Below are 26,036 nucleotides of genomic sequence, written 5' to 3' on the forward strand. Positions count from 1 at the left end.
CCCAAAGGGAAATTTCTCTATTGCCTCAAGCCCACCTCAGAGTTTCGGTGATCAGCCAATCATAAACCAGAGATTCTTGTTTATTTTTAAATGATAGCTACAGGCTAACAAACACTAACACGCAAAGTGCTTTAGCGACCACTTAAAATACAACAATGTTTACCGTGGCTTAAGAAATGGCTGAAGCCTTTCATCTAGAATGAATGGATGCTCTTACATATACAGGCTTTACATCCTAATCGGCCTATCAGATTGCAGCATACTCATCTGGGTAACTCTTCAGGTGCATTATGCTTGTTTTGGATCACTAATCAAAGCTTTCAGATTCTTGAATTCTCATCACGCTAGCCAATCACTCTTTGTTCTTTTTTCTTAACGGACGCACATCAAAAGGGAGAGCAGGTAACGGCAGTTTGTAGTGACATTAGAATTGATTGCATTAGCTTGTGCTGCGTAAACTAGATAGCGGTCTCTTAATAGTTCTTTGTATTGTGGCTGTAGCTTTTGTATATCAAACAGATGAATTAATACTAACGGATAAGTATTTCCAAGCTGCGACTAGCTCCTATGATCTTTCCAACAGCGGAAACTATGAGAAAGAAGAAAGTGACCTGACAGCTCGTGTTACAGTGATAGCTACCCGCTAAATCTTTTACAGTGTTTCCAGTGCGTAATAAGATCCCGCAACACGTAACCACGGCTTCTACGCTTGCACCAAGATCTGTTGCATTGTGTATTCAGGTCACGCTGCTCTTTCTTCAGTCCCCATCGAGCTGTTTTTGTGATGTGAGTCATTCTAGGCCAAAGACTTTATTAGAAAACTGTTGTGTTGGGAAGCTGAGCCAGAGAAAAGACCCGATATACCAACAGCCAACCAGAAGCCCAATGAATCATGCCGTCTTTACTTCCTAGCCTATTGGCTCACAGACTGGGCTCGTCACTGCTTCTGCTTTCTCTGAAATTGCATTTGAATTTCATTCCCTTCTCTCTCACTCAGGCCAAGAAAAGCCTTCAGAACAGGAGACCAATGAGTCGAAGCATCCGGAAACGATTAACCGTTACGGCAGCATAAACTCTTTGGATTCCACCGCTTCGTCGGGCATCGGGAGCTACAGTACGCAGATGTCCGGGACGGACAACCCTGAGCAGTTTGAGGTCCTCAAACAACAGAAGGAGATCATAGAGCAAGGCATTGACCTGTAAGCCATTATGTTGGAATCAGATGCATGAAATCAATCCCAATGTTTTGACAAAATCACTACCAATAGACATGTGTATAGAAGGTTGGTTAGTTTAAGTATTCCAGGGGTGTCCATTCTTGGTCCTGGAGGGACATTGTCCTCCAACTCCAGGCATACTAGAAAGGCAGGTGTGTTGGGCCAAGTTAGAGTCAATCTCTGCAACAAGTTGACTCTCCAGGAACAGGTTTGGACACTCCTGACCTGTCTTAAATGTAAAGACACCACTATTAAGAACAGTTAGAATTGTAAAAATAAAGAAGTCAACATTTGAAGTGGATCAAAACCTTTCATCAAAGTTGTCCTAAAACCAAAAACCTGTTCTTGTCTTAGGACAACTTTGATTAACTTTGATTCGCGTCAGATGTTGACTACTGTACCCAGATACCCAGATAGCGCACGTATGTCTGCAAGATTTCTGTTAAAGATCGCTTGATCTGGAAGGCATGTACAAATATCTGACAGACGTCTGTAAGATGTCAGTTTTACATGCATTCTAAATCATAAACATCTTAAAGACATCTAATAGACGTCTATTTGACATCAGATAGGAAACGTCCTATAGACATATTGCAGATGAGCAAACACAAAAAAAATCTTCCAGATGTAAATGAGATGTCAAATAGACGTCTCCATGATGTATGTGTGCTATAAGGGTAACATACGTACTGTACGTCTGCAAGATGTCTGTTAAAGATCACTTGATCTGGAAAGCTTCTGCTATGTACAAACATCTGACAGATGTCTGTAAGATGTCAGTTTTACATGCATTCTAAATCATAAACATCTTAAAGACATCTAACAGATGTCCATTTGACATCTGATAGGTTAATGATGTCACAGAATTGACCGGTATTTTGAAACTGATGTGTGAATGATGCTTTACCGGTAAAAAGACGGAACGTTCATTACTTGTCTGAGCAGCACGAGTCGTTCTGATAAATTTACAGTGATTTACTGGTATTACAATGTGAAAGGAGCTATTACTTCATAGAAAATGTATCATATGCAGGGGTGCATATGCGTTTTCAGTCTGGTTCTCATGAGACCACATGGAGATTTGGCTTGCTGTTTACACTACACATAGTGTGACCCATTAAATGTAACTATTAAAAAAAATTATTTAATGATAGTAATAATAATATTATTGAACTTTTAGTTAATTTTTTAAATAAAATAATCAACAAAATGATATTATTTTAAAATAAAAATGTGATTTAAAAAAAAAAACAGTGCTAATATTTACATTTTCTTTTTTTTTTTTTATTTAAATTTTCAACATTTTCAAATCTAAAATCAGCAAGCTTTTGTTTTGGCCGGTTGCCAAGTGAGTATATGCACTGCTGGTTTTAGCACTGCCGAGTAAAGACCGTCAGTGAATAAAATATCACAGTTTTTCATTCTGCCCTGAAACTCGCAGTGTATAGCCTAGATTTTTTAGTATTACAATATCTATTACAGTATCTACAATTAGTCGAACTAAAATGGTAATTGTGCATTAACCGCTGTCAACCTTGTCGGTACACAAATAAGCAGTCTGAACTTATTTACACAGCCCTTTTTTTTTTGGTTGCACCCCTGATCTTGTAAACTCTTTTATAGAAAAAACACACTTACCCTTTACAATTAAAAGAGACGTGTGCTTCCACAATGAAAATTTCCTGATGATTTACTTACCCCCATGTCATCCAACATGTCTTGACATGGGGGTGAGTAAATCATCAGGAAATTTTCATTCTGAAAACTTCTCTTTTAAAAAAAAATGTTCAATCTGATAACATATCTGATATGTTTTTACCATAATGCACAGGTTTAACAAAAAACCAAAGAGGGGAATTCAGTACCTGCAGGAGCAAGGCATGCTGGGAACCACGCCCGAAGATATCGCGCAATTCTTACATCAAGAGGAGAGGCTTGACTCTGTAAGCATACAAACATTGTTCGCCTACAAAATACAATATTTTACCTTACCTTGTTTCTTCCATGTACTGTGGCCTAGGGTCAAATAAACTACCACTCAAAAGTTTTTAAAACAGTAAGATTTTTCATGTTTTTTTTTTTAGATGTCTCTTGTAGTGCTCACAAAGCCTACATTTATTTGATCCAAAGTACAGCAAAAACAGTAACATTTTGACATATTTTTACTATTTAAAATAGCTGCTTTGTATTTGAATATGTTGAATATGTAATTTATTCCTGATTTCAAAGCTGAATTTTTAGTATCATTACTCCAGTCACATGATCCTCCAGAAATCATTCTAATATTCTGATTTGCTGCTCAAAAAAAAAACATGTTATTATTATTATTATGTTGAAAACAACTGAGTAGATTTTTTCAGGTCTCTTTGATGAATATAAGTTCAAAAGAAAAACAATTATCTGAAATTGAAATCTGTTGTAACATTATAAATGTCTTAATCATCACTTTTGATCAATTTAAAGCATCCTTGCTAAATAGAAATATTAGTTTCTATAATTTCTTTCCAAAAAGCTTTTGAATAGCCTGAAAAAATCTATTCAGCTGTTTACAACAACAACAACAATAATAATAATAATAATTTTTTTTTTTTTTTTTTTTAAGAGCAAATCAGAATATTATAATGATTTCTGAAAGATCATGTGACTGGAGTAATGATGCTAAAAATGGAGCTTTGAAATCACAGGAATAAATTGTATTTTAAAATATATTCAAATAGAAACTAGTTATTTTAAATAGTAAAAATATTTCAGAATTTTACTGTTTGTGCTTTATTTTGAATCAAATAAGTTTTGGTGAGCAGAAGAGACTTCTTTAAAAACATTAAAAATCTTACTGTTCAAAAACTTTTGACTGGAAGTATAAAAGTGTAGTTTTTAACATTAAAGCAATGCACTATAATAAAACTCCATGTGCAGCTTCAGAGCATTTCTGAAACAAAACAAAGCAAAACAAAAATATCAAGACACTCTAGCAAAGTGTTGCCAAACTTCCACTTAGACTGAGACGGTTTGATCCTTCAGCGCGATGAATCGGCAACTCAAATGCTCATTCATCAGGCCTCAAAAGACTCCAGCAGTAATGGGTAAAGAGAGCTCCTTATATCTGCCCTAAAATTAGGGCACTTCAGCAGAAACAGCCCTTAGCCTCCTGAATGACTTGAGATGTGTGTGGAATACTTTAATAGACATTGCATTTCAATGATGCTCCAATCTGCAGTGTCTGTAGCACTGAGCGTGTGTTTTTCAGTTATGAAACATGGTCTTTCTGCTATTTATTTTTCTACCTACACAATCGATATCTGACTCACTGGCCTTTTCTGTTTCCACCCTTACAGATCCAGGTAGGAGAGTTTCTCGGAGACAACGATCGCATCAATAAAGAGGTTATGTATGCCTACGTCGACCAAATGGACTTCCAGGGCAAAGACTTCGTGCCGGCTCTGCGCATGTTCCTCGAGGGTTTCCGCCTGCCCGGAGAGGCCCAGAAAATCGATCGACTGATGGAGAAATTTGCTGCTAGATATTTAGAATGCAACCAAGGGTGAGCGCGCCGATCCCCTGCCGTTGCATCCGATTAACCTGCGTTGCTAATTAACACCGCAAACACTGAACTCGGTCGCTATTTGTCTCTTTTATCTCTCTCCTTAGGCAAACGCTGTTCGCCAGCGCTGACACCGCGTACGTCCTCGCGTATTCAATCATCATGTTGACTACAGATCTACACAGTCCGCAGGTTAGTTCGCCGAGCGCTGATTGTTCACTGAAATCTTCAGCGAATGCAGAATGCATTTTCTTTTCATTCCCCAGTCTATGAATGTTAATGTGAACGCCGGAGCTAGAAACGGCTGTTTGGCATTCAGTTTTGATGTGTGTGAGCGGAATAGCTAAATGTAGGGTGATGGATGTTGCTGAGACGCAACGGAAAACAAGAGGAAGAACGCTACTGATCTGTTGTTTCCTTTATCTCGGCGCAGGTAAAGAATAAAATGACGAAAGAGCAATACATCAAGATGAACCGAGGTATCAATGACAGTAAAGATTTACCGGAGGAGTATCTCTCAGCCATTTATGATGAAATCGCAGGGAAAAAAATATCCATGAAGGAGACAAAGGAGTTAACTCTGAAGTCGAATAAGCAAAGTGAGTATATGACGAACTGACAAGCATGGTGACTTTTTTTTTTTTTTTTTTTGGGCAATCCTTTTTATTTTTCAATTATGAATAAACAACATTGTGTGTATAATCCTACTAAGGATTTATTTAAGTATAAATTATTTTATTTTGTAGTATTTTACATGAAAATGCTGTGGCTGACTCAACAGAGTAGTCCAGTATTTTGTAATTGTTAATAAATATGTCATCATTTTAATCATTAATAGTTAAATAATAAGAACATGTTATACATAATAATAATAATAATAATAATAATAATAATAATAATATATATCAATAATAATAATTTACTTTTTAATTTAATGATGATGATTATTAAAATAAAATTTAGATTCTAATAATATCTAAAAATAAATTTACATAATAATAATTATAATACATATACATTTTATATATCAACAATAATAAATTATTTTATTTTGTAGTATTTTACATTAGAATGCTGTGGTTGACTGATCAAAGTAGTCCAGTATTTTGTCATTGTTAATAAATTAATAATCATTTTAGTCAATTATTTTTTATTAACAATGATGATAATAATAACATATTTTTTTAATACAATGTATATATCAATAATAATCATTTAAAAGTGCTATTACATTAATAATGATGATAATATTAATATAAAATGAATATATTATACACATAATAATAATAATAATAATAATAATAATAATATAATAATATGCAATGTATTATTACAATGCATATATCAATAATAATACATTTTTTTACTTTGTTGTTTTTACAGTAGAATGCTGAGGTTGACCAAACAAAATAGTCCAGTTTATTGTGATTGCTATTAAATTAGTAATCATTATTAAAATAATTAAAGTAATACAATCTATCAAAAATAATAAAGATAATAATAATAATAATTATTATTACTATTATTATTAAAAGTGTTATTAATTGTTAATAATATTAAAATAAAAAATATCAAACAATTAAACAAATATTAACAGTAATAATTATTACTTATAATTATTAATTATTATAAAAATAATTATGTATTAATAAATTGTATATATCGATGATATAATAATAATAGTAGTAGTAATAACAGCAACAATAATGCAATGTATAAATATTGATAATATTAAAATAAAAATAATATATTATACATAATATGTATAAATAAATTGTATATATCAATAATAATAATGTATGCTAATAATAATAATAATAATAATAATAATAATAATAATAATAATGCAGTGTATATATCACAATAATATTATTTGAAAACTTGATGATAATATTAAAATAAAAAGAGTATATTATATATTCACTTAATAAAAAAATACAATGTATAAATACATTGTATATATCAATAATAATAAGTTATTTTATTTTATAGTATTTCACAGTAGAATGCTGTGGCTGACTGAACAACCACAACAAACAAACTAGTCCAGTATTTTGTAATTGTTAATAATTTTGTTATTAACAATGATGATAATAATTACGTTTTATTTTTTTATTAAAATAAAAATACAATGTTTTTATCAATAATAATAATAATATTATAATATAATATTAAAATAAAAGAATATATTATACACAATAATAATATTAATAATAATAATAGTAATAATAATAATTTATTAAAATCTTAAATATAAACAATATTTTATAATCATAATAATGATTACTATTATTATATACTATGTTCTGGAAATATTCGGATATTTTGAGATGTGGTTTGTGCTAACTGACGGCATCTTTTCCCACTGTCCCTGGATCAGGTGTGGCCAGTGAGAAGCAGAGGAGGCTTCTGTATAATGTTGAGATGGAGCAAATGGCAAAGACAGCCAAGGCTCTGATGGAGGCCGTGAGCCACGTTCAAGCCCCCTTCACCAGCGCCACCCACCTCGAGCACGTCAGACCAATGTTTAAGGTATTCAATGCATGTGCTCACACACACACACACACACACATTCTGTCAGGCCCCAAATACCCATCCCATATTATCTTAATCTCTCATAGCTGGCATGGACACCCTTCCTGGCTGCGTTCAGCGTGGGTCTGCAGGACTGTGATGACACCGAGGTGGCCTCTTTGTGCCTGGAGGGAATCCGCTGTGCTATCAGGATAGCATGCATCTTCAGCATTCAGGTAATTTCACACACTGCATTAACCATGAAGAGGTCATTTAGTGGAGCTGAGAAAACCTGGCACATGTTTGCATTGCTATTCAGTCCAAATAAGCACCTTTGCTTGAAATGACCGACTACTTCAAGAAAAAAAAATCACCCAAAAATGAAACTTTGAATCATTCCAAACCTCAGTGACTTTCATCTGGGCAACACTAAAGAAGATATTTTGTAGAATGTGCATGTTGCTCTTTTCCAAAGATCCAGAAGTGCATAAAACTGGTCCATTCAACTCGTGTCCTACATTCAGTCCAAAAAAAGTTCTTTGTTTGTTTGTTCCAGTTGGAGCGAGACGCATATGTACAGGCTCTGGCCCGCTTCACGCTGCTGACGGCCAGCTCGGGCATCACCGAGATGAAGCAGAAGAACATCGACACCATCAAGACCCTCATCACGGTGGCTCACACAGATGGAAATTATTTAGGAAACTCCTGGCATGAGGTGAGCTCTTGCAAACTTTGACAGGCCTGTATGTTTTCTATGCAGTGTGATTGGCAGACAGATTTTGTGATGTATTGTTATTATTCTGTCGACGTGTGCTGCAGATCCTGAAGTGCATTAGTCAGCTGGAGTTGGCCCAGCTCATCGGGACAGGAGTGAAGGCTCGGTACATATCAGGAACCGTACGGGGGAAGGAAGGCTTCATCACCAGCACCAAGGAACAGACGTCTGATGAATACCTGGGCTTGGGTCAGTCAATCACACTTCACATGGGCAGCAATTTGGTCTGTTCAATTAAAAATATTTGTTGTTATTCATCAGTAAGTGATAAGATGAGATGAAAAGGATGCAGCATAGTTATAATTAAATGATTTTAAATATATGTTTATGCTAATAGGTCTTTTATATATTTAATATGTGTGCATTTATTTATCAAATTTTAAAAATGTAGTTAATGTTTGGTTTGTAAAGTAGAATAAAAAAAGCAAATGAAATATAAAAATAAAAAATGTTATATGCAATGCTATTCAAAGGTTTGAGATCAGTATGATTTGTAATGTTTTAAAAGAAGACTTTTCTGCATTTATTTGATTAAAAATACAGAAAAAAAAGCAATTTAAAAGAGTGTTTTTCTATTTTAATATGCTTTAAACTAGAATTTATTCCTGTGATGCAAAGCTGAATTTTCAGCATCATTACTCCAGTCTTCAGTGTCACATGATCCTTCAGAATATCATTTTAATATGTTGATTCATTATCAATGTTGAAAACAGTTTTGCTGCTTAATGTTTTTTTGGAACTTTTTTTTTAATAGGATTTTTTTGATGAATAAAAATTAAAAAGAGCAGAATTTATTTAAAATAGAAATCTTTTCTAACTTTTCTGTTGTTCAAAAATTTGGGGTCAGTAAAATGTATTTTCTTCATTTGAAAGAAATTAATACTTTTATTTACCAAGGATTTGTTAACTTGATTAAAAAGTGCTAGACTTATATTTATAGTTTGAGCAAATGTTGTTCTTTTTAACTTTTTATTCATCAAAGAATCCTGAAAAAGTATATGTTGCAAAAAAAAGTAAATATATGTGTGTGTGTATATATATATAAATATATAAATATATAAATATATAAATATATATAATATAAATATATATATATATATATATATATATATATATATAAATGTATATGTATATATATGTGTATATATATATAAATTCTTAAGAGTTATATTGCGTGATCTATTACTTTGCCTACATAATGTCTAACACAAAAGCATGATAAAATAGTAGACCTTCCCAACGATATATAGTTTGTCAAGATTAGATTAAGATTTATTTGTAATATGGTGAAGTAAACTTAAAGTTAAAGTGATTTCAAATAGAAACCATTACTTTATATTGTAATGTTACTTATAACATTTCATGATATTACTGTTTTTTTTTTTCCAAATAAACGCAGCCTTGATGAGCATAAGAAACTTCTTTAAAAAACACATTTAAAGTCTACAATGGCAGTGTATAAGAAGTAAAATATTTTCTTCAACATTTCCATCAGAGTAAAATAGGTTAATAAATATATGATAATACATTGACTGAATTTAAAGGATATTTTTGTCAAAAGACAAAAACTATTACATTCAACATGAGCATCATCAGCATTGCAGCTTTTCTCTTTGCCCTTGCATCATCGAAAAACATCTTAACTCAAGCTGAAATATGATGAAGATTACTTTATGATAATCCACTATAATTATCCAGCAGCACTGTGTGAAATGAAGTTTGTGTTTGTATAAACAACACGATTTTTCTCACTGTAGGAGGGAACGTCGATCGCAAACAGATCGCAAGCATTCAGGAGTCTATTGGAGAGACCAGCTCGCAAAGTGTGGTAGTTGCTGTAGACCGGTACGACGGTTATCATAAATTCTAATGAACCTCATAATGTTACAAACACTAATATGTCTCTGGACGGTTACAAACGCTCATATTCTTCTCTGCAGGATATTCACAGGCTCTACCAGACTTGATGGAAACGCCATCGGTAAGTACGAGATTTCAAGTGTACATTTATGCATTTGGCAGACATGTAATCTTACTGACCATTCCCCTTTAAACAGTAGTGTAGATTGCATTCAGACTATGCGTTTTATCAGTATATGTTTCTGGGATTTGAACTCATGACCTGCCTTGTCATATCAGGGAACATTTAAAGGGATAGTTCATCCAAAACTATCAGTCCTCAAGCCATCCTAGGTGTATATGACTTTCTTCTCTCTAGGGTTGGGTACCAAACTCAGTACTTTTAAGGGTACCGACCGAATTGTGTCTGTACTGCTTAACTACCAAATTTCGGTACCTGTGAACGCAGACAGTTCGTACAAACATAGTCTCACAGGATTTTCGAGAGAGGTGTGTGTTGCGTTCTTTAACGCTCCACCTGGAAACAAAAATGCTGTGGTGCCAAACCCCCACACGAAAGAAGAAAGCTGTTTACAACTGTAACAACGAATGCTTATCAGGATCAACTAAACGCTGGATTTTCAAAAGTCCTGTCCTGGAAACTTTTAAATATGTTCGAGAGTTTTACACACCAGTCTGTTATTGTGGTGACATTTCTACGCCCCTAAACATGATGTGGCACAAACAAAATGTGATTGGTTGCTTTACCTGTCAGTCATATGGCCTCGGCCATTTAAAGCGGCCAAGGTTCCCAGACCTTCTGCCATCGGTCCGTGGTCATGGCGTCTGAGGCTGATACTATGCTTGCTGTGATATTCGTCTTCTGCGTCTATATGACGACATGAACACATCGCAACCTGTCAAACATGCGGCTCCCGATCTACTTATATCCGTCTATGTTCACGCAAATCACTCGTGATCCAGCTTCACTTACAGCAGAAGTGTGTATAAGCGTTTTTTAATGAATCTTTGCCATCGCCTTTCCTAATAACGTACTAGTTAGCAAGTTTAGCGGGTAAACGTGACTAAATGCGGCTAAAGTAAACAGGCTCGTCACTCCACAGAAAGAAGAGAGGGGTGGGGCGAGCAGAGCTCATTTGCATTTAAAGGAGCAATCCCCTTAGAATAAGATGATTTTTGTAGAGCTCATGTTGACAAGGTAAAACAGGTGTTGTTTTACACAACCATTGAGAATTTTTAACCAAAGTATATTAGAGACTTTTCATTAAGACCCTAAAGAATCATATCAACTTGTGGAAAATGGGCATCCGATGACCCCTTTAACAGTAAACCTCTGTTTGACAAAAAAAAAGTGTTTAATTTTCATTTGATTAAAAATAAATAAATGTTTAATGCCTTCATTTGATTATCAGAAAAATTAAAACACAAGAATTTCTGGAAGAAAAAAATATATGGCCCTGTTGTTCAAAATGTTGAAATTTAGAGTTTTGGACTTGTTTTCTCACTAAAATAAATGGTTTTGGCATTACACAGAGAGTAAAGTACCAAAAAAAAGGTACCATAACGGGTACCATACCGATAAAGTGAACGGTACCCAACCCTACTTCTTTCAGACGAATACAATCAAGGTTATATTAAAAAATGTCCTATCTCTTTCAAGCTTTATAATAGCAGTGAATGGCTGTTGAGATGTTCAATAAAGTCCAATAAAGTGCATCCATCCATCATAAAAAGTACTCCACAAGGCTCTGGGGTGTTAACAAAGGCCTTCTGAAGCGAATCAATGCGTTTGTGTAAGAAAAACACCCATATTTAAAACTTTATAAACCGCAATCTCTAGCTTCCGCTAACTGTCGTACACGTGTTCATGAGAGAGTAGCGTTTCAGAAGATGACGTAGGATATAGGCATAGCATAAGCTCCGGTAACAATGTGCTAGTCTTGCGAGAAGTCTCCTCTTGGCTTATAATTGCAAACCTCCAACATTTTTCATTACAAATCCTCGTTTTGTAATTCTAATTTGTGAACTGTGTTGTGTTTTGCTCTCTCCACCGTGCTTCCATGTTCGTCACCGCATTTGCCTATATCCTATGTCATCCGAAGCTAGAGATTATGGTTTTTGAAGTTTTAAATATAGATATTTTTCTTACACAAATGCATTGATTAACATCAGAAAGCTTTATTAACTCCCTGGAGCTGTGTGGAGTACTTTTAATGATGGATGGATGCACTTTATTGAACTTCAAAATCTCAACACCCATTCACTGCCATTATGAGAAGAGCCAGGACATTTTTTAATATAACGCCGATTGTATTCGTCTGAAAGAAGAAAGTCACATACACCTAGGATGGCTTGAGGTTGAGTGACAGCTTGTTGACTGATGTTGTGTCTTGCAGTGGATTTTGTACGATGGCTGTGCGCTGTATCGATGGACGAATTGGCCTCTCCTACACACCCTCGAATGTTCAGTCTGCAGAAGATCGTGGAGATCTCGTACTACAACATGGGTCGCATCAGGCTGCAGTGGTCCAGGATATGGGAGGTTATTGGGGATCATTTCAATAAGGTGAGTTCAAAGCGGCCGCCGAATCGGCGCCGGGAGAAAATCGGTCCGTGAAGAGTGTGTCACTGTGGCTTTGTATAATATCAGAGAAATCTAATGATGCTTTTAAATTTCACTCTGCCCGCACGAGGGCACATCTAATAGATTGAAGGAGAGCCGAAAATGAAAACACAGCACTCTCGATGCTTTAACGTTCTCCCTGTCTCTCTCGCTTTCTGTTTGGGCTCAGGTCGGCTGTAATCCCAATGAGGATGTCGCTATTTTCGCTGTGGATTCTCTGAGGCAGCTGTCCATGAAATTTTTGGAGAAGGGCGAATTGGCCAATTTCAGATTCCAGAAGGATTTCCTCAGGCCGTTTGAGCACATAATGAAAAAGAACAGGTGAGCGTGTCAATTTACACTGTGATTGAAGTGAAATATCACTGAATAATGCAGACCTTTTTCAAATTTAGAAAGTGTCGGTTGAATAACCAAACAAATTGTAATAAACTGCATGGTTTGATGTACAAACGTTGTCGTCTCGACTTAAGACGGGTTAGAGATGAACGTAATTGTTGTTTCTCTTCTGAAAGGCTCTGCTCTCAGTTCAGGAGACTTTAGTTCCTGCCTCCAAATATTTTTACAACTTCTTTACGTCACATTCACTGCCTAGTTTAAATATACCGAATGTTCTCCATTGTGTCGGTAAACATTTTTGCGTTCAAGACATGCCATGCAGATATAAACAGGGTCTTGTTTATTAGTTCAGTTATGTTATGTAATTCTTCATTCCTTTTTTTTTTTAACATTAGTGGTGTATTGATCCATAACTAAAAGTTAAAATAACTACATTTTTACAAGTGATAGTAGCTCTGTAGTGTAGCTTTCCAGTAACAAAGTATTTATTGTGAAGTAGGCACTGATTTGAAAGTCATGGAAAATGTAAAATTAAATATAATTTTAATTTCACTCATCATGTTTAGAATATTTAGAAGATAATAATGACAATGACAACGTCTATAAAACTCTTTTTATTTTTGGCAATAATTAAAGTCATACCATTGGCAGTTCATTTAGTGAATCAGTTTATTATTATTAAAGAAAAATCAGTGTTTTGTTATGAATCAGGTGTTATTATAGGAATATTTGGGCTATTATTACATTTGTTAATGTGTCAGTATATTTTATGATATTTTTTGTCATTTTAGCTTTTGTAACTTCGCTGTTCTTTTGACTTTTTTGCTTTTTGTGAAGTGTTTTTTTTTTTTGTTTAGCTTTATTTTTTAGTTTCAGTTAATCAGTATTGTCATTTTTCTTCTTTTTTTTCTGTTTAGATTTATTGATTTACTTTGAGTTTCAGTAATTCAGTTTTGTACTTTTTTTTCATTTTGTTAAGTTTTTTCTATTTGGCTTTATTTTTGAGTTTTAGTAATTCAGTTTTGTCTTTTTTTTTTTTATTTAGCTTTATTTTTTTTTTTTCTAGTTTCTTTAATTTTGGAGTTTTTTTAATTCAGTTTTTTTGTCTTTTTTTTTTTTTTTTCTATTTAACCTTATTTTTTGTTTGACTTTCAGTAATTCAGTTTTGTCTTTTTTTCTTTTTGTCCATTTTTTCTGTTTATCTTAATTTTTTTTTTTATTTGAGTTTCAGTAATTCAGTTTTGTCTTTTTTTTTTTTTTTTTTTTAGTTTCCATAATTCTTTTTTTTTTTTTTTTTTTTATCAAGCTTTTTTAAATTTAGCTTTAATTTTTTATTAGAATTTCAGTAATTCAGTTTTGTTTTGTTTTTTCTTTTTTGTCAAGTTTTTTCTATTTAGCTTCATTTTATTTGTTTTATTTTAGTTTCAGTAATTCATTTTTGTCTTATTTTTTCTTTTATCAAGGTTTTTTAATTTTGCTTTTTTTTTAATATTTCAGTAATTAAGTTTTGTCTTTTTTCTTCTTTTTGTTGAGGTTTTTTTAATTTAGCTTTTTTTATATTTCAGTAATTCAGTTTTGTCTTTTTTCTTCTTTTTGTCGAACTTTTTTTAAATTTAGCTTTAATTTTTTTATTAGAATTTCAGTAATTCAGTTTTGTTGTTTTTTTTTTAATTTTTTTTGTCAAGTTTTTTCTATTTAGCTTCATTTTATTTTTTTAGTGTCATTTTTTGTCTTTTTTTTTTATATTTCAATATTTCAGTAATTTAGTTTTGTCTTTATTTTTCTTTTTATCAAGGTTTTTTAATTTAGCTTTTTTTATATTTCAGTAATTTAGTTTTGTCTTTTTTTTCTTTTTATCAAGGTTAATTTAGCTTTTTTTATATTTCAGTAATTCTTTTCTTTTTGTCAAGCTTTTTTTAATTTAGCTTTTATTTTTCAGTTTAGTTTTCGTAATTTTAGCACTTCAGCTTCAACTTATTTTATTTGCTGATGCAACATTCTACTTTTTAAAGATTTTTTTTTTAGTTCAGGTTTTTCCTTTTTTAATACATTTTATAGAATATTTCATTATTATTTCTCCTATATTAACAAAATTGACAATGAAAAACTTTAAATAGTTTTAGCTTTAGGTATCAATAACAGCACTAAATACTGATTCACTACTTTTTCAAAAAGGTAGCTCGACTACAACCTAACTGTGTTCAATTATAAGCAGCCTGGCAATCTTCACTTTAAAAGTAGCTTCTCCATCAGTGGAAGGAAGTGGAGAGGAGAAAGTTGTATTAGCTCATATGGACCCTGCAGTACTCATTAGGCTTAGTGAGTGAACACGGTGTCAAAAGCCATCATGACTAAACTCCATGACTGATGGAGAAAAATGAACTTGTCTACACGTGTTTGCCCTTGGAGAATGAGATGAAGAGAGCGAGTGTGTGCGCTTGTGTGTGTGTGTGTGTTTTCCTGCTTCACTCACATGCTTGTTCTCTATCTACAGATCTCCTACCATTAGAGACATGGTGGTGCGCTGTATAGCCCAGATGGTCAACTCTCAGGCTGGGAATATTAGATCAGGGTGGAAGAACATTTTCTCTGTGTTCCATCTCGCTGCCTCTGATCAGGATGAGAGTATTGTGGAGCTGGCCTTCCAGACAACTGGACACATCGTCAGTAAGTGCCTGATGCCGATCAAGCATTCTCTGATTTAGGATACAAAATATGCAAGATAAAATCACCATTTTAGGAATAACTCATGAAGAGCTGTTTTTAGTACAGTATAATTGTTTAACAAAACATGAAAATAAGCAGAAACTTGCATAAAAATAAGATAAAAAAAAAAAGAAGCATTTTTACACTAATCATAACATTGGTTTTCCAATATAATTTATTATTAAAATGTTTATATTAAATTACAAAAATGTCTAATAAAAAAAACATTTTCACTGGTGGATCTCCATCTTTTAGACCTGTGGTATATTAGTGGCAGTATATTTCAAGCATTTTGTTTTAAATGATTAACATTTTTTCTTATGATGTTTATGTTTTTATATAATTTTGATATGAATAGTTTACAGTTATAGTTTACTTAACTATTTATTATATAGTTTATGAATAGTTTATTCTTATAAAATAAATTACTAATTATAATTATGAATAAATAGTTATGAAATATTATAAAAATATAAAATTATTGTTGTCATTTTTTTTTTTTTTTTTTTAAACTTGTGATGTTTAAATGTTTAAAAAAATTCAACACTGAACACAAAACTGGCATTAAATAAGCATTTTTATACTAATCATAACATTGGTTTTCCAATAATATAATTTATGATTAAAATGTTTATATTAAATTTAAAAAAATGCTAAATAAAACATATTTTCACTGGTGGATCTCCATCTTTTAGGCCTGTTGTTTATTATTTGCAGTATATTTTTCAAGTGTTTTATTTTAAATTAAATTTTTATTTTTATTTATTTATTTTAATGTTTTTTTTTTTTCCATTTTCCTTTCACTTACTGGTCAAGTTTTTCTTTTTTTTAAATCAAAAAATAATTTAGTTTTATATGATTACTTTATAATTATAGTTTAGTTTATAGTTTACTCATATAATTATTTATTATGTAGTTTATGAGTAGTTTATTCATATAAAAATAAATTACTAATTCTAATTATTAATAAATTGTTATAAAATATTAAAGTTTTATAACATTGTTTTTTAACTACACTTGGAAATAAGCAGAAATTAAAAAACTGACATGAAATAAGTTTAAAAATAGCATTTTAGTGCTATTTTAATATTTATTTTATTATTTTTTTGGATATTTTTATGTTAGATAGCATTTTTAATACTATTTTACAATTGTTTTTATTTTTTGTATACTATTATATATTAAATATAATTTTTATTATAGTATTTATTTTTAATTCTATAATATTTTGTAACTGTTTTTTATATAGTTTATCAGTAGTGTATTCATATACAAATAAATTGCTAATGATAAATATTAATAAATAGTTATAAAATATTATTAAAGTATTATTCAATTATTTAGTTATTTAATCATTAGTTGTTGTTTTGGTAAATTATTACAGCTATTACACCTTTAAATTATTACAGCTAAAACGATTATATTTATATTTATGGTATTCATTATCATTTATCATTTTCCACACTTATAATTTAAGTTTTGGTTTCATTGGAGTATAATAGAGGATTTCCATTGTGAACATTTACTAACTTTTAATTCATTTTTAGGTATAAAACTGCTTTTTGTAAAAGGCCTCTCTCGTCTCTTCTCTCCTTACAGCGAATGTATTTGAGAAGCATTTCCCAGCTACCATTGATTCCTTCCAAGACGCTGTCAAATGTCTGTCTGAGTTCGCCTGCAACGCTTCTTTCCCAGACACCAGCATGGAGGCCATCCGTCTCATTCGCCACTGCGCCAAATACGTCTCCGACCGACCTCAGGTCAGTGCTAACGAGTGCGCTCTCCATAACAGCTGAATTATGATCTGACCCCGGGTCAGGCTTTAGACAGACATTCGCTAAATGGATTACGCTTAAGGAGACCACAGGGCACTTTTAACGAGAAAACTCTCATTACCAGATGCCATAATGAGCAAAACCTAAAGGCCTGTATTAAGTAGATGGAAAATGTAAATGATCTGTTTTCTGCTCCCCATGAAGGGCGGTTGTGTTATGAGCTGTGTTTGTGCTTGTTAAGTGCTTTAGTGCTATGGTGTTTCTGAAGTGGAGATTAGCGAAGGCAACCCACATGGAGACCTCCACTGCTTCTCACTTAGGGTTGCCAGATTGGGGCAAAAACCTTTTGATCTGTGAATGCAGCTTATAGTCTAGCAGCATGTGTGTTCTGGCATGTGCTAAGCAAATCAAATAAGGCTCTGTGTTTTGTGTCGGCAGGCATTTAAAGACTATACCAGTGATGATATGAATGTTGCTCCGGAGGACCGCGTCTGGGTGAGAGGCTGGTTCCCCATCCTCTTTGAGCTGTCGTGCATCATCAACAGGTGTAAGCTGGACGTCCGGACCAGGTTAGAGGCAAACCTACAATTCAGCAAAATCTCAAATCTTTTTGTAAAGCTTTTGATAAGTGTTTAAAACTACAGCATGGGAGTTAACTGGCTCTAGTGGGGAAATAGTATTTAGTAAAAAAAAAAAAAAAAGTATTTATAACATATATTGTAAACGAAGTAGCATTAAATTAATACATTTAGATTTACACAAACTATTTAAAAGTTTGGGGAGAAAGATTTTTTTACAAAATATTTTTATTCAGAAAGTATGCATTAAATTTATTAAAATACACTAAATTACAATTCAGATTTTTTTCTTTATTTCTACTAAATATAAAAAATTCCTTTCAACAAAAAAGCATCCTTAAATGTATATTATCAGTAGGCATCATGACTTAAAATATCAACCCTGTTACTATGATTTTGTATAGTAAACGTACATGACTTTATGTAGTAAACATTTGACTATTAAATATTCAATATTTGTATAAATTATCTATTTTAATTAACATCTTGTAGCTAAATAAACTGTAAAACCGTCAACCCTGTTGCTATGATTTTGTAAACTAAACAGCTGATTATTAAAGGCTCTATTTGTAGAAATATGTGCATTAATTTTTTTTTAATAAATGTCTTACAGCTAAATTAACGGTAGAAATGTCAACCCTGTTACTATGATTTTACATGGTAAACAACTAGTTATTTAGCACTGAATATTTGTTGAAATATTTATATTAAATTTTCTTCCTAATAAATATCTTGTAGCTACATTAACTGTTAAAGTTTTAACTGTTAAAGAATGAGAGTTAACTAGCTCTTACATTTTGTTTTATTTCAAGTAAATACAAAAAATTATACTAAAAAAATCCTTAAAAACTGTATACCATTATGCATCATGGCTTAAAATATCAACCCTGTTGCCATGATTTTGAATAGTAATAATCCCACTATTAAATACTAAATATTTGTAGAAATATCTGAAATAAATTATCTTTCTAATACACATCTTGTAGCTAAATGAACTGTAAAACTGTCAACCCTGTTGCTATGATTTTGTAAAGTTTTTGTAAATACTGATTATTAAAGGCTCTTATTTGTAGAAATGTGAATTAAATTCATTTTTGAATAAACATCATGTAGCTACATTAACTGTGGAAGTGTCAACCCTGTTACTATGATTTTGTATATTAAACAATCAGTTATTTAGCACTGAATATTTGTTAAAATATTTGCGTTACTTTTTTTTATAATAAACATCTTGTAGCTAAATTAACTGTTAAAGTTTCAACCCTGTTACTACGATTTCATTAAATTGATTCAAATGCATTCAATTACAATACAAAAGTGACAGAAAAGATTTGTATTTTATTTTATTTCAACAACAAAAATTAAAATGGCTTAAAATATCAACCCTGTTACTGTGATTTTGTATAGTGAACATCCAACTATTAAATACTCATTGTTTGTAGAAATAATAATCATAATAATAAACATCTTGTAGCTAAAAAATTGTCAGCCCTGTTACTATGATTTTGTAAAGTAAACAACCAATTATTTAATGCGTTATTTATAGAAATATGGGCATTAGATTATTTTTGAATAAACATCTTGTAGCTAAATTAACTGTAGAAGTGTCAGCCCTGTTACTCAGAATTTGTGGAGTAAACAACTGATTATTAAGCACTGAATATTTGCATTAACTTCTATGTCTAATAAACATCTTGTAGCTAACTGTTAAAGTTTCAACCCTGTTACTGATAAATAAAAATCAAAAATTACAATTCATAAGTGACAGAAATAAACAAAACAAAATAATGTTGCGTTTCTCTAAAATATTAAGCAGAATTGTTTTTCATTGATGGCAATAAAAAAATATTTCTTGAGCAGCAAATTTTGCTTTGCCATTATATGAGTAAATTAAATTTTAAAATATTTTAAACAGAAAATGGTTATATTAAATTGTATTAATGTTTTTTTTTTTTTTTTTTTCCAACCACAGACTTTGGAACAATAATGTATATTAATTATATTTCCGAGCAAATGTCTCAGAGAAACATTTAAAGTATGATTTAAGTGTCAGTTTTGAGGCAACAATTACTGCTAACAGTTAAATCCCGAATTTGTTCTTCTAATCATGCGTACCACATTTTCAGTCTTGTTCGCCCTATCCCAACAATCTATTTTTGTTTTGGTTGTCAGGGGTCTGACAGTGATGTTTGAGGTGATGAAGACGTACGGTCACACCTACGAAAAACACTGGTGGCAGGATCTGTTCCGTATCGTGTTCAGGATCTTCGACAACATGAAGCTTCCAGAGCAACAGACTGAGGCGAGTCAACATCAGCACTGAAACCTGTCCTAGAAGATAACAAGACATCCATTTTAGAAACTTTCACCTGCACAGAAATTGCTTGGAAGGGACTCTCTCTGCTGTTCACATAATCATATGGTAGCACTCCTTTCTTCATACCAGTGATGGAAAACTGTTGCTAATGTTCCATTTTGTATCTTCCCACAGAAAGCGGAGTGGATGACCACCACCTGCAATCATGCACTTTATGCTATCTGTGACGTTTTCACACAGTACTTTGAATCTCTCAGCGATGTTCTGTTAGATGATATCCTCTCTCAGCTCTACTGGTGTGTGCAGCAAGGTGAGTGTACAGTACCAACAATAGACGAGGTACAATTGCAGTACGTTTGTAGTGACCCTGTTGAGAAAACAACACACGTTGTTCAAAATACTGAACACTAGAAGTTTTTGTGTATAGGCAGGTCATTGAAAAGCATACGACTTCAGGTCATGATCTCACACGCTCATCTCTCCTCACAGATAATGAGCAGTTAGCGAGATCAGGCACTAATTGCCTTGAAAACGTGGTCATCCTTAATGGTGAGAAGTTTAATGCTGAGACCTGGGACAAGACCTGCAACTGTATGCTGGACATCTTCAAAACCACCATCCCACACATGTGAGTGTTTACCTAAAGGTCTTTTTTTCTGAATTGATAGTTTGCTGTTTTCATAAGGGGTCATTTTGCAAAATGAATGTTAATAGTATCCTCCTTTATATAAAGAGGTAAAAATGCCTTCATGCCTAAATAAAGGTTATTTGTTTAAATAGCACTTTTTTCATCTTCAGCAAAAACTCTGCCTTCTTTGTAAATGCATGTTATGAAAAAAAATCTGAAAATAAAAAATAGCGTTTTAGTTTTTTTTCCCTCTATACCAAAATCAGCCCTGTCACTATCATATTTTACCTTTCTAAAATATTCTAACTATTCCACAATTGAAATACTAACGGCTTTATTCTATCAAGAATGTGAACTCTTTCAGGACAAGTGTCGTCTTAATCATGTTTTACATATTATCAGTAGACATCTAGTCTTAAAATGTTTACCCTTTTATCATGATTATGTACAGTAAACATTCGACTATTAAATACTCAATATTTGTAGAAATATCTACAATAAATCATCTTTTTAATAAACATCTTGTAGCTAAATGAACTGTAAATCTGTCAACCCTGTTCGTGTGATTTTGTAAAATAAACAACCAATTATTAAATGCTCTATTTGTAGAAGTATGTGCATTAAATTTTCTTGAATATACATTTTGTAGTTAAATTAACTGTAGAAGTGTCAACCCTGTTAATATAATTTTTTCTAGTAAACAACTGATCATTAAGCACTGAATATTTGTGGAAATAGTTGCATTAAGTTCTCTTTCTAATAAACATCTTGTAGCTAAATTAACTTTAAAAGTGTCAACGCTGTTACTATGATTTTGTATAGTAAACAACTGATTATTAGGCTCTGAATATTTGTGAAAATATATTCCAATAAATTCTCTTTCTAAAAAACATCCTGTAGCTAAATTACCTTTAAAAGTGTCAACACTTTTACTATGTAAACTTTTACTATGTAACTTGTATAGTAAACAAATGAATATTAAGCACTGAATCTACTTCTAATAAACATCTTGTAGCTAATTTAAATGTTAAAGGTTCAACCCTTTTATTATGATTTTGTATAGTAGACAAATTATTATTCACTAAATATTTCTGGAAATATTTTTGATTAAATTCTCTTTTTAATTAACATCCTGTAGCTAAATTAGCTTTAAAAGTGTCAACCCTGTTACTATGAATTTGTATAGTAAACAACTAATTATTATTGCACTGAATATTTGTGGAAATATTTGCACTAAATTCTCATTCTAATTAACATATAGTGAAATTAACTTTAAAAGCGTCAACCCTGTTACTATTTTGTATAGTAAACAACTGATTATTAAGCACTGAATATTTGTAGAAATATTTCCGTTAAATTCTACTTCTAATAAAAATCTTGTATCTAAATCAACTTTAAAAGTGTCAAGCCTGTTACTATGATTTTGTACAGTAAACAAATGAATATTAAGCACTGAATATTTGAGTTAATATTTGCATTAAATTGTCTTTCTAATAAACATCTTGTAGCTAATTTAAATGTTAAAGTTTCAGCCCTTTTACTATGATTTTGTATAGTAGACAACTTATTATTCACAAAATATTTCTGGAAATATTTTTGATTAAATTCTCTTTTTAATTAACATCTTGTAGCTAAATTAGCTTTAAAAGCGTCAACCCAGTTACTATGATTTTGTACAGTAAACAAATTAATATTAAGCACTGAATATTTGAGTTAATATTTGCATTAAATTGTCTTTCTAATAAACATCTTGTAGCTCATTTAAATGTTAAAGTTTCAGCCCTTTTACTATGATTTTGTATAGTGGACAACTTATTATTCACAAAATATTTCTGGAAATATTTTTGATTAAATTCTCTTTTTAATTAACATCTTGTAGCTAAATTAGCTTTAAAAGCGTCAACCCTGTTACTATGATTTTGTACAGTAAACAACTGATTATTAAGCACTGAATATTTGTAGAAATATTTCCGTTAAATTCTACTTCTAAATAAACGTCTTGTAGCTAAATCAACTTTAAAAGTGTCAACACTGTTACTATGATTTTGTATAGTAAACAACTGATTAAGCAGCACAGAATATTTGTGGAAATATTTGTATGAAATTCTATTTTTAATTAACATTTTGTATATAAACTGTTACTATGATTTTGTATAGTAAACAATTGATTATTAAGCACAGAATATTTGTGGAAATATTTGCAATAAGCTCTTTCTAAAATAACATCTTGTAGCTAAATTAACTGTTAAAGTTTCAACCCTGTTACTATGATTTTTTTTATAGTCAATGAGTGATTATTAAATTCTCGATATTTGTAGAAATTAAATAGCTGCATTAAATTGAGGTTTTTTTTGTGAGATAATGCCAAATAAAGCTGTAAAATTGTCAGCCCTGTTACATCAAACCTTGTTTCCTTTTAAGCATAATTCTATAATAACATAAATAAATAAATGTCTTAATTTAGCTTGATATGACAACCCATATCACTAAAAGAAAAGGCTCTTACACTCTCTAACCCAGCTATTTGTCGTTTTCAGGCTGTTGACGTGGAGACCAGCTGGTACGGAGGGAGATCACATGACTCAGCTCGACTCTGATAAACAGCTGGTATGTAAAAAAGATTTCCAGACTGTGCTTAATGTGCAAGTGTTTATCTCAACCAGATGCTCTTCTAGTATTATATGAGTTCATTTAATGTTAAAATATTAATAAGTACTGATCTGGTGCTTACAGGACTCCATTTCCCAGAAGTCAGTGGATATTCAGACTCGGTCAGATGACCAGCAGTCGGTGAACAGTATGGAGAAGGCTCTGGCTGACCGCAGGCAGAGTCAGTTCAGTGTGGCTTCAGGTATGTATCAGCGTGGCCATCCATATAGATAATTGTTCTGTATTGATTTTTTTGTCCATGCAATATTTCATAACTGAGAGATTTGGAACTATATTGTTTGTCATCATTGCACAAATTTAATAGTATTTGATTGCAGAATGCCACAAATGACCAGTTAGAATCAAAAAGATCCAGAGAACCATGTAATAATCCTTAATGATTTAATGAATTGAGTTTAACAATATTATTTTTATCCCAAATTTTAGCCTAATTTCACAATGCACCAAGAACATAATGACTATCAGCTGGTCAGCTGTTAATTTTATGTTTCCATATGCGATCTCCCCAGAAGCCCAGGAACAGAGGCTGTTTGCCGCTCTGCTCATAAAGTGTGTCGTCCAGCTGGAGCTCATTCAGACCATAGACAACATTGTGTTCTTTCCTGCAACTAGTAAGAAGGAGGATGCTGAAAACTTTGCAGCAGCACAGGTACCATCTAAGCATCTTTAAAAACTCTGATTAAACAAATACTAGTCAAATACATTCTAAATGAGTGTGTTTTCTTGCAGAGAGACGCTTTGGACGCTGATGTACATGTGGATACCCAGGACCAGGGAATGTATCGCTATCTGACCTCAGAACAGCTGTTTAAACTGCTCGACTGTCTTCTGGAGTCTCATCGCTTTGCTAAGGCCTTTAACTCCAATAATGAACAGAGAACCGCGCTGTGGAAGGCTGGTCAGTGCTCGTGGTCATTTCTTTGTTGTTAGAAACTCGAGATGCAGTAAATACATCCATTGTTAGGAGTTTATTTCTCCACTTCTACAAAAGCCGTCACGTAGCTTACAGGTCACGTCGTATCAAGTCCTCTCGTTATCAGATAGAGCCACCTGTGTGGCCTAATGGAAAGTCTTTGTCACGTCTGGCTTGATTTCTTCTCCCGTCCCACATTAAAAAAGCTCATTGTGTCTGTGTGTGTGATCAGGTTTCAAAGGGAAGTCGAAGCCCAATCTGCTGAAACAGGAGACTAGCAGCCTGGCGTGTGGCCTGCGCATCCTTTTCCGCATGTACACGGACCAGAGCAGGCAGGACGCCTGGGAGGAGGTGCAGAGGAGACTGCTCAAGTAAGACATTATTGTCATGTTCGTGACTGGAACCGCTGTGCTCTCAGGCCCTCCAGCCATGTAAACATCATTCGGCTAATTACATGCTCATAGCTGTTACTGTCTTCAGAACAGTTCGACATCTTTCCGTGTGCCTGTTTTAGTTTAGAGACGTCTTTTGATATTTGTTTAATACGCTGTCACTATAACAGCAGTCAAATTTTATCTTAAAGATCAAAATAGGAGTTTGTGGCTATTATTCCTTTAGTTTAGGCTAAGACTTTTATTTTTTAATTAGTACTTTTATTCAGGAAGGATGCATTAAATTGGTCAAAAGTGACAGATGTTTATAATTTCTACAAAATATTTCTATTTCAATTTCAAAATTCTTTTCTTTTTAACTTTCTATTCGTCAAAGAATCCTGAGACATTTCAGGTCCCCCATGCCAAAAAAAAAAATCAAGCTGTTTTCTATGGATTTTCAGAATCGGATATTGTAACTTGAAATTTTTTTGAGTTTATATCTCAGATTTCTGAGAAAAAAATCAGAATTGTGTGAGATACTCACAGTTGTGTGAAAAAAGTCAGAATTGTGAGATACAAAATCGCGACTGTAAGAAAAAAGTCAGAATTGTGAGATGTACTCGCAGTTCTAAGAAAAAAACTCTGAATTGTTAGATACAAACTCACAGTTACGAGCAAAAGAGTCAATTGCGAGATATAAACTCGCAATTGCAATAAAGTCAGAAGTGCGAGATACAAAGCAATTGTGAGAAAAAAAGTCAGAATTGCGACAGAAAAAAAGGTCTAAAGCAATTGCGAGGGGAAAAAAAGTCCAAATTGCGAGAAAAAAATCAAAATTGAGAGATATAAACTCACATCTGCAAGAAAAAAGGTCTGAATTGCAAGATATAAACTCACAATTATTGTGAGAAAAAAGTCAGAATTGTGAGATATACTTGCAATTGTGAGAAAAAACTCAGAATTTTAAGAAAAATGGTCAAAATTGCAACATACAAACTCGCAATTGCAAGAAAAAACTCAGAATTGCTAGATATAAACTTGCAATTGCAAGAAAAAAGTAATACTTGCGAGAAAGTAAGAATTGCGAGAGAAAAAAAGTCTGAACCAATTGCGAGGGGAAAAAAAGTCCAAATTGCGAAGAAAAAAATCTGAATTGCGAAATATAAACTCGCAATTGCAAGAAAGAACAGTCTGAATTGCGTGATATAA

The 26,036-nt window shown here is 32.4% G+C and overlaps 1 protein-coding gene across 3 annotated transcripts in view; it reads left to right on the top strand.

Annotated features, from left to right (window-relative positions):
- arfgef1 (ADP-ribosylation factor guanine nucleotide-exchange factor 1 (brefeldin A-inhibited)) overlaps nucleotides 1-26,036 on the top strand; it is an 86,707-nt gene that overhangs the window by 54,662 nt on the left and 6,009 nt on the right. For 2 of the 3 annotated variants that reach the window (XM_051098441.1, XM_051098444.1), the window contains 24 exons: nucleotides 998-1,199; nucleotides 3,049-3,160; nucleotides 4,553-4,758; nucleotides 4,866-4,950; nucleotides 5,192-5,357; nucleotides 7,139-7,290; nucleotides 7,380-7,508; nucleotides 7,829-7,987; nucleotides 8,092-8,236; nucleotides 9,805-9,892; nucleotides 9,988-10,028; nucleotides 12,304-12,473; nucleotides 12,700-12,851; nucleotides 15,361-15,533; nucleotides 17,172-17,332; nucleotides 17,786-17,916; nucleotides 20,098-20,227; nucleotides 20,417-20,552; nucleotides 20,732-20,870; nucleotides 23,408-23,477; nucleotides 23,604-23,721; nucleotides 24,050-24,189; nucleotides 24,270-24,438; nucleotides 24,686-24,824. In XM_051098441.1, coding sequence (XP_050954398.1) covers nucleotides 998-1,199; nucleotides 3,049-3,160; nucleotides 4,553-4,758; nucleotides 4,866-4,950; nucleotides 5,192-5,357; nucleotides 7,139-7,290; nucleotides 7,380-7,508; nucleotides 7,829-7,987; nucleotides 8,092-8,236; nucleotides 9,805-9,892; nucleotides 9,988-10,028; nucleotides 12,304-12,473; nucleotides 12,700-12,851; nucleotides 15,361-15,533; nucleotides 17,172-17,332; nucleotides 17,786-17,916; nucleotides 20,098-20,227; nucleotides 20,417-20,552; nucleotides 20,732-20,870; nucleotides 23,408-23,477; nucleotides 23,604-23,721; nucleotides 24,050-24,189; nucleotides 24,270-24,438; nucleotides 24,686-24,824 — 3,313 coding nt within the window. The remainder of the gene's footprint in view (nucleotides 1-997; nucleotides 1,200-3,048; nucleotides 3,161-4,552; nucleotides 4,759-4,865; nucleotides 4,951-5,191; nucleotides 5,358-7,138; nucleotides 7,291-7,379; nucleotides 7,509-7,828; nucleotides 7,988-8,091; nucleotides 8,237-9,804; nucleotides 9,893-9,987; nucleotides 10,029-12,303; nucleotides 12,474-12,699; nucleotides 12,852-15,360; nucleotides 15,534-17,171; nucleotides 17,333-17,785; nucleotides 17,917-20,097; nucleotides 20,228-20,416; nucleotides 20,553-20,731; nucleotides 20,871-23,407; nucleotides 23,478-23,603; nucleotides 23,722-24,049; nucleotides 24,190-24,269; nucleotides 24,439-24,685; nucleotides 24,825-26,036) is intronic. The other variant, XM_051098443.1, reaches the window with a different exon arrangement.

This window comes from Labeo rohita, chromosome 24 (assembly GCF_022985175.1).
Source record: "Labeo rohita strain BAU-BD-2019 chromosome 24, IGBB_LRoh.1.0, whole genome shotgun sequence".
NCBI classification, from domain to species: Eukaryota; Metazoa; Chordata; class Actinopteri; order Cypriniformes; family Cyprinidae; genus Labeo; species Labeo rohita.